Genomic DNA, 9350 nt, shown 5'->3' with positions numbered 1-9350 from the left:
TTCATATAGAATGTAATTTCATTGAAATACTGAATGAATACGGTGCGCACTGACAAATATTTGACATTAGTTCCCGCATTGGTTGCAACTTAAAATCACTTTTGACGCTATATGCACAGATAACAAAAATACCAAACTGACAAATCCTAAACATATATGCAAGCTTCGATTTTCAGTTTTGGATCTTTACTGGGAAGTGCGCACTCGATAAAGATGGTGGTATGCGTACCCTTTCAAAGGGGCTCCTGCCCATTTGGAACACACTGCGTCAATGAGCACATAAATATCAAGTAAGCGCAGCTTGGAATACATGGTTACATACATATATAGCAACACTATCAATTCGCATGTAGGCAAATGGTCACCGAGGACGTGGAACTTGTCTTGAAAGGCGGGGTGTGGCCGCTATCTGCTTACGGTCCCTTCAACGGCAGGGGCAACTTTCCCAACCACATCCAGGATCAATCATTTGAAGAATGCCGTTTCGGGCATTACGAGGCCAAACGGCAGGATCGCCTCACTTTGTATGAGGCACAGCATACTCGCGAGGTTGAATTAGCCACCTTGAAAATGGCCAATTTGCTTAAGATGTCACCCCAGACACTGGATACTTTGATCAAAATCTACCAACAGCCTAATTCACAGCGAAATAGTTGTTCTGTCGCATTCGGTTCCATCTTCGGAACGTCCGAGTCACCACGATTGCTTGCCAGAGCCCACAGGCTCAACCCGAAGACTTCAGGCCAGACACAATGCCAAGTTCAGCTTCAGAGCTTCCCAGGTTTTCAAACCAAATCGAATGCCACCTCAGGAAACGACATTAAGGGGTCTTTTGGCGAGACACCAAGTGTTTTTAAGGCATCTCAGCAGATGCCCGCTTTTCCAGCGAGCAACATCAAACAGCCGATTCAGCCGCTGCCATCAGGATTCACTTTCGGGGCATCCACGTGTCCAGTCAGCAGCACCACAGGCTTCGGGGCGACGCGTACCATCCGGTGCGACACGTGCAACTCCATAGTCGAAAAATCCATGAACGCGAGTGCGAACAAGGACGAACCGAAGGAGAAGTTCGGCAAGCTACCACCTGAACCGCAGAAGATCATGGAGTATTTAGACAAGCATGTGGTGGGTCAGGAATTCGCCAAGAAGGTGCTAGCGGTGGCAGTCTATAACCACTACAAGCGCATTCATTCCAACCTGCCACAGAGAAAGCCGACGAAGCAAGAAAAAGCCGATAACGCCATTGACACTCTATCTCTTCACCAGTTAAGCATCTCTGGTGACAGATCTGTGCTCAACAGCACATCCAAGGAAAATGATTTTATCCGTTTTGGAAGCGGAGAAGGATCGACCACGTTCAACTGGAAATTGCCAGATGTTAAGGCAAACGACGTTATTCTGGAGAAGAGCAACATTATGATGCTGGGCCCAACGGGATCAGGAAAGACGCTAATCGCTAAGAGCATTGCCAAGTGCCTGGACGTACCCTTCGCCATTTGTGACTGCACCACGTTGACGCAGGCGGGCTACGTGGGCGAGGATATCGAGAGCGTCCTCCTAAAGCTGCTCCAAGATGCAAACAACGATGTAGAACGCGCCCAAACTGGCATTGTTTTCTTGGATGAGGTGGACAAGATCTGTGCTCTCTCTGGAACCAAGCAGCGTCGAGACATTGGCGGCGAGGGCGTCCAACAGGGAATGCTTAAGATACTGGAAGGCACCGTAGTTAGCTTAACCGACCGGAGTCAACTGCTTAGCAAGAAGGTCCAAATGGACACCACAAACATTCTGTTCGTGGCCTCCGGCGCCTACACAGGTCTGGACAAGATCATCGCGAGACGCCTCAACGAGAAGGATACTGACGTCGCCCCAACCAGCGGAGCCCGTCCCCCAGACGCAGACCAGCAGACGCGGGATAAGTGCCTGACCAAAGTGCAGGCATGCGACCTTGTTGAGTTCGGCATGATACCGGAGTTCGTTGGTCGTTTCCCGATATTAGTGCCCTTTCACAGTTTGAATGCCAATATGCTTGTTCGCATTCTCACCGAACCGCGCAGTGCTCTGGTGTCGCAGTACAAGGCACTGTTGCGCTTGGATGGTGTGGACCTTACCTTTTCCGAGGACGCCTTAGAATCGGTGGCCCAGCTAGCCATAGAGATGAACACGGGAGCTCGCGGATTGCGCTCCATAATGGAGCAACTGCTGCTAGATCCCATGTTCTCAGTGCCTGGCTCAGACATTCGGGGCGTTCACATAACCGCCGACAATGTTAGGGGTAAGGCCAAACCCGAGTACCGACGCACTAAGGACAAGTCACCTTTCGAGTCTAATGTTATGAATGCCCCAGCTGCCGTGTCCAATGCCACGGACAACCCAGTGTCCGGGGACAATGCGAAGGAGACAGATGCCAAACCAATTGAAACTCAAGTGAAGTGAAGTCGACTTACCAAGTTGGTCTTCCACCTATAATTCTTTCCAAATGTATTTAATCTTTATGATAATCCAGTGTCTCTTATTTACCTAAATACTTTGTATATTTAAGCGAATGAACGCTAACTATTTTATGTATATACATACATACATATATTTTTTTTAAATAAAAAAAAGTGTTAAACACATTTAAAAACACTAGTTTTACTACTGATAAAACTAAAAACATTTACTGGGGCGGCGCATTTCCATTTTTTTGGTTTTGTGTTTTAAAACCGATTTAATAATTCTCCGGTGCCACAAATATGCAACGTGTTTCAAATAAGTTAAAATTAATGTTTTTAGAATAAAGATTTTCAAAAAAGTTGTCTTTAATTTGAATTGCCTTTATAATTTGAATATGGAATTTTGTTTGTGAGATTTGGAAATACATGTATTTTCGTACTAGGAAAATTCTGGATTTTTCAAATTCATCAAATTTTGGATTCAGCACGAATATTTTTGTTCTGTGTATTTTGATAAGCAATTGAACTGAACAGTCGATATGTTGGTTGAACGTATGGATTTTCGTTACATCTATGAACGGTCATACGAAAAGGATATTCATTTGTTTATTTTAGCGTTGGCACATCTTTGAACATAATGCATAATGCATAGTGCAGACCTAGGAAACTCCCGACTACTCCATCAGAGTTTGTCCATCAGCGCCCAAGAACCGAGCTCTGGCATCGCCAACAGCCGATGAACTGCAATCCGCCCGTGTTCCCATTCCGACTATCCATTGATTTGTACGGCGACAAGCGGCGCCGGAGAAAAGGGCCGATAAAGCAGAACTGGAGGAGCAACCATGACCGGCAGAGAAGCGCAGTCCTTTCACACACGGTGTGGCCGCTCCATCCGGCTGTACAATAACAACCGGATGGCCCAGCGCTCCATGCGGGACTTCAGTCATGCCCTGGTGTTCAGTGCCGAGCCTCTGGAGGACGATGTGCTCTTTGAGGTCGTAATCGAGAAGAAGGTGAGTTAGCCACACACACACGACTCTGAACTGGAGCAGCGGATAACGCTCGTTTTGCAGAACACCTCCTGGGGCGGCAGCATTGAGATTGGTGTCACCGCGGAGTCGCCGGATGACCTGGAACTGGTGGCATGCGCCACTGCCATGCGAAATGGCACATGGGTTATGTCCGGCATCGATGTGCGCAAGGATGGACGACGCATGTTTGAGTTCTATGGCACCGATCTGGAGACGCTCAACGAGAATGATCGCGTGGGCGTCATGCGCACCTCTGGCAACGATCTGGTCTTCTATGTGAACGGAGAGTCGCAAGGCGTGGCAGCCAGAAATATGCCCAAGCCTCTATGGGCCCTCGTCGATCTCTACGGACGTTGTGTGCAGGTTTCCCTGTGCCCCCGCGATGCCAGTGGCTCTGGAGAGGTAACTATTCAACCAACCCAAAAGTATAGCAAAAGCTATTTGCATGCTTAAACCTAAAATCGATTCCCTTATACACAGCTTTTGGATTCACCGCTGCAGCAACCGCTGCAACAGGTTGTTCAGAACTTGGACGTGGCCATGAACGTAAACATCGTCGTTGACTCCGACGCCTGGATGCAAGGCAATGGCTCCGTATCCAGCGCTGATGACCGACTGTGCTTCCACACGCGCTGTGGGTCGCTGGTCAAGCTTTCGCCCAACTTTCGATCCGCCGAACGCCGTCGACCGCTGGACGAGTTCAATAACGGCGTGGTGATGACCCACAGGCCCCTGAGGGACAACGAACTGTTTGAGATTCGCATCGACAAGTTGGTGGACAAATGGTCGGGATCCATTGAAGTGGGCGTCACCACGCACAATCCCGCAGTACTGCACTTCCCGGCAACCATGACCAACATGCGCTCTGGCACAATTATGATGTCCGGCTGCGGCATTTTAACCAACGGTAAGGGAACACGCCGTCAGTACGGCGAGTTCAACTTGGACGAGCTACGCGAAGGGGATCGCGTTGGCATGATGCGCAAGGCCAACGGCAACCTACACAACTACATTAACGGACAGGACCAGGGGGTGGCCGCCACCCGAGTGGCCTCTACATTGTGGGGCGTCATCGATCTCTACGGAATGACTATCAAGGTTACAATAGTTGATCGCGATGAGCGTGAGCAGCAGAATCTCGTGACCCGGCGAAACAACATAGTAGCAGGCATGACTGCCTGTTCCAGTGGTGTTGCTCAGCACACCCAGCACCAGCAGCATTCCGGCACGCCCACCCTGAGCCTTCTTAGTCCAGAAAGCGAGATGAATGTGGCTGGCGCTGCCGGCGGCCTAAGTGAGACCATTTCCAGCACGCGGGCTATTGCCAGGAATGACGATCGACTAACCTTCCACCACATTTGTGGTACCCACGCCACCGTCACCCAGAGCGGACGGACAGCTCTGCGGCCCAAGTGAGCACTGTTTGTAATAATAGAAGATTTTTATAAACTGGAATTTTTCAATGTTTTTGCAGTGCTGCCGATGATTTTAACAATGGTGTAGTGCTCACAAGGAGACCTCTACGTCCCAACGAACTCTTCCAAGTGCGACTCGAACGCGTCGTGACCAAGTGGGCAGGCTCTGTTGAAATGGGAGTGACCACGCACAGCGCCGACGAACTGGACTTTCCATTCACGATGACTAATGTGCGGTGAGTCCTGGTTTCTAGCCCACTTAAATTATTTTTAAAGACCTTTTTCCAAACCAGTTCCGGCACTTGGATGATGACGGGAAACGGGGTCATGCAGAACGGAGTCACCGTTATCGAACAATATGGGCAAAACCTGGATCGCCTGCAGGTGGGCGATAGAGTGGGTGTGGTGCGCAAGGACGACGGCACATTGCACTTTTGGGTAAATGGAGTGGATCAGGGTCCAGCTGCCAACAATGTTCCGGAGCGCGTTTATGGCGTAATAGATTTGTATGGACAGGCAGCACAAGCAAGCATCGTGGACACTTCGGAGTGCGGTAGTCCGGACACTGGCAACTCCACAATCTCAAATACGACCTTGTACAGTGAGGTTCCGCTGCGATTCCACAGCATCCACGGCGCCAATGCGGGCATCTCGAATAGCGGCCTTACAGCGTCGCGTCCCAATTCACTGGCAGAGTTCAATGACGCAATTGTGTTCAGTAACAGACCGCTAAGGCAGAGGGAGTTGTTTGAAGTGGAGCTGGAGACAATGGTTCGTCACTGGTCGGGCAACATTGAGATCGGGGTGACGGGCACACGGCCAGAGGACATCCAGTTGGCTCCAAACGCCACAGATCTAGAGGCCAGCGACACCATCATCTTATGCGGTCCAATGATTTTTCACAACCGCAAGACCATACGCACGAATATTTTACTGGATCTGGATACCCTGGGTCCTAGCACGCGAGTGGGTGTGATGCGCAACGGTGACTTCATTCACTTCTTTGTTGATGGAATGGATCAAGGGCCGGCCTGCGAGTGCCACGCACCAAACATTTGGGCCATTATCGATTTGTATGGGCAGTGCGCCCAGGTGAGTCTTACCCAGACGCAGCTGGACATCCGCGCTCCGTACGCAACCAGCGAGAATTCGCAGAGCTGTCAAGCCACGTCGGTAATTCAGCATCCGGCCATGGAGACAAAACACCGCTGGACTTGCGTCTCGGGGAATGTTAGCCTCACCAAGGACTGGACGGAGGCCTCACGCTTTACGGGAGCGGCGGCACCGCTTTCTCATTGCCTGGTATTTTCTGAGCATCCGCTTAGTGTGGGATCACCTTTCGAGATTAAACTGACATCGATTAACTCCATGTTTGCCGGTAAGTTCCTGTTGTATACATTACTTTAGAGGATTTTAAATATTTCTTTAAATCTTTTGTAGGTTGTCTAAGTATTGGGGTCACTGATCTGAATCTGAGCGACGAAAGCGTGCGCAAGAAGCTCCCAACCAGCCTGCGCCGGATTCCGGCAAACGTGTGGTATGTTAGTGGGAACGAGGTGTGCTTCAACTCAAGCTGCCTGCAGCGCTCGTTGGCCTCGCTGGAATGGTTAAGGGTGGACGATAGGATAACGCTGGAGCGAGTGGAGAACTCGTTAAACATCCTGCTAAACTCGGAAAACGTGAACATTCAGTTTCACAACGTGCCCAACGATGTCTACGTGGTTGCGGAACTAAGAGGTTCGACAATGGGAATTCAAGTGATTTCCGCCCAAGGACCAGCCTCGCCCCTACGGCCATGCAGCTTGCGTCTGCAGGACTCGATGGACTTTGGAGTGGACCCACTGAACAAGCAGGATAGCTCCATGCTGGAATCAATAGATTCCGAGGCACTTAACTACGAATTTTTGGATGTGTCACAAAAGAACGCGAGGCTCAGCGATGATCGCAGGAGCGTAGCCAGAATCAAGTCCTATAACCAGGCCATCGTCTGCCTAAACAAGCCACTGTGTAAGGGTGAGAGCATCAGCATCAAGGTAGATGCACTAAACAACAAGTGGAAGGGTACTGTCGGTCTTGGTGTTTTGTCCGCAAGTCCACAGACTGCTCCAATTTCCCTGTTGGACTTTAAGAGGAGCTGCTGGTTGGCCACCCACGACTACGTAAACATCAACGGCCAAGTGATGGCCTCCAAGTACGGCGAGGCGCTTGAGCAGATCCAAGTGGGCACGGTGATCACCCTGACACTAACCCATGCCGGAATGCTAAGTAAGTTTTATGACAGAGTTTCAAAGTCAAAAGTTAGTTTTAATTACGCAAATTGTTTTAGTCATTATGGTTGGGTCAACAAATCTGGAGGATCTGGCTAGCGGACTGCCCAACCATGTGTATCCAGTGTTCGATGTGTACGGCAAGTGCGAGAAAATAACATTGATAACTGGAAATGATGCTGGCCGCACAGGCAATGCCAATGGTACTCCAATTCTGGAGGCTCCAGAGGCCCTGGAATTGGATAATGGAATGCCACAGCAGTGCGAAAAGGCACACCTGGAAATGCACGAAAAGGAAAAGGATACGGAGCAGGTGTGCGAATCGGGACCGTCCACCTCCGGTGCTCCATCCAACGCCATGTAAGGATAGCAATAAACAGTTGTACACCGGTTTTCTATACGAAATCATTTTACAGGACGCGATCGGTTATGGAGAGCGTTTCGGAGAACTTACTTCTGAACATTTCCATTAAGAATCGAACTCTGGAGCAGCAGCGAAATGAACTTGGTGGATCGTCGTCGACTTGGTAAGCATAGTTTCGGAAATTCATATGAAAATTGTCCTAATTTTCCCAAATTTTTCAGTTGCCTTCGCGAGTCTCTGCAGCTGCAGCACAACACCAATCTAAATATACAACGCAGTCAGAGCACACAGAGATTCCAAAACTCTTTAAACACTTCTGCAACGGCCGCGGGAACGAGTGGCGCCAGCGGTTCCACAGCCAATACTCAACACCTGAGTAACTCGGGTGTATATGACACGAATAAGGAGTACGATGACCTGCCCAATCCTCCCAATCAGTTAGCTAATTCTGTGGACGAAGCACCTGGAGCCATAGCGTCTGTATCCACAACGATCGATCACAGCGAAAACAATGCGGAGGCTTTGGAACTAAGTGCTAGCAACGAACGCGAAATGTCCGGCGAGTCAGCGCTCAACGATAATGTATTGGAGGACGATGAGATAGACTACATGAACCACCTGTTGCTGCTGCAGCAACTCCAGCAAAACGAATATACGCGCCATCATCTTATGCCCGACCAGGCGTCACTACTCAATCTCGATCTGCCATCCCTTAATTCCATGGAATCCGACTCGAATTCCGTCGGCCACGCAAGGCCGAATGGAGGAACAGATTCTCTGCGATCCACGGCCACCGGGGCCAGTGTGGAGCAGAACGACTGCGAATACTTGCGGCAGGTGAGACGCTTTTGTGCTTCGCTAGTCCTGCCGCAGGCCTTCTTCGATAGCCGACTTGAGCCGGTGTGCTTCTGCCTAAAGTGCAGTGGACCCAGCAATGGTGGTAATGGTGATAAACTGGAGGGTTGGGTTTATTTCAAGCTAAACCAGCAGACGGTCAATGTGCTGAGCACTTCGACGTCGACTGCATCGGCAGGTGGTAGCGCTTCCTCGGCGACCGCTCCCCAAGTGCACTTCGATCTCAACGGAGACTGGCTGCCCTTCTACTACATGACACGGGTGGACAAGATTCGGGCGATACTGGATCGTGGGCAGCCGCTTCCGCTAGAAACGGATCCGGACGAAGAACCGGCCGCTGCAGCGCTCAAGGATGAGCCTGGCACACGTCTCGAGTTGTACTACTCGCCCAATGCCACTGTCATTGAGCCCGTGCTGCCGCAGCATCACTTTGCCTCTGAGCAGGGCCTTCACCGCATCTCCACTTCCTTCGAGGTCTACGTTCGGCGACAGTCCATTTCGGGGGTGACCACTGGCAAGGCTGCGGCCGAGGCCAAGAGGCGCAGCCTGGGATCCGCTGACCACGATCACAGTGGAACGGGGCAAGGTGCCGACGGCGTGGGAGGCACTCCGTCCGCCACACTCAACGAGTCGTCTGTTCATCTGTTAAACGATCTCTGCTGGTTCACCAAAGAGGCTGGCGCCTGCATAATCAACGCTTTAATTATTAAACTGGACAGGATCGAGGAGCAGGAATCTCATTGAGCGCACAACACCATATTCGCACTAGTCACGGCCGCTTTATATACAACATTATTCCTGTCCTATATTCACCACATTTTAATACCGCTCAGCAGCTACCCACACCAAATCGCATTCGCATTCCTCTTTGTAAACGAGTTTGTATTGTATTGTAAGCGCAAATAAAATAATCGCCAAGTTAAAACAGATTACAAATTTATTCGTAATGAACCTTTTTCATTATAAAAATTTCGAACTGTTTA

General features: G+C 50.1%; 2 protein-coding genes across 2 annotated transcripts; both read left to right on the top strand.

Annotated features, from left to right (window-relative positions):
• Positions 1 to 105: 105 nt before the first annotated feature.
• Positions 106 to 2568, top strand: LOC122618325 (ATP-dependent Clp protease ATP-binding subunit clpX-like, mitochondrial). Its single transcript, XM_043794687.1, has 2 exons — positions 106 to 290; positions 354 to 2568. The coding sequence occupies exons 1-2, from the start codon at positions 157 to 159 to the stop codon at positions 2434 to 2436; spliced, it is 2217 nt and encodes a 738-aa protein (XP_043650622.1). The 5' UTR covers positions 106 to 156; the 3' UTR covers positions 2437 to 2568.
• Positions 2569 to 3023: 455 nt separating this feature from the next.
• LOC122618631 (neuralized-like protein 4) lies at positions 3024 to 9297 on the top strand. The gene is made up of 9 exons (XM_043795205.1): positions 3024 to 3448; positions 3509 to 3868; positions 3947 to 4878; positions 4941 to 5117; positions 5175 to 6259; positions 6322 to 7146; positions 7208 to 7508; positions 7565 to 7675; positions 7734 to 9297. The coding sequence occupies exons 1-9, from the start codon at positions 3278 to 3280 to the stop codon at positions 9109 to 9111; spliced, it is 5340 nt and encodes a 1779-aa protein (XP_043651140.1). The 5' UTR covers positions 3024 to 3277; the 3' UTR covers positions 9112 to 9297.
• Positions 9298 to 9350: the final 53 nt, after the last annotated feature.

Source organism: Drosophila teissieri, chromosome 3L (assembly GCF_016746235.2).
Source record: "Drosophila teissieri strain GT53w chromosome 3L, Prin_Dtei_1.1, whole genome shotgun sequence".
NCBI classification, from domain to species: Eukaryota; Metazoa; Arthropoda; class Insecta; order Diptera; family Drosophilidae; genus Drosophila; species Drosophila teissieri.
The sequence above is the reverse complement of the archived record's forward strand: the minus strand, read 5'-3'. Positions and strand labels throughout refer to the sequence as shown.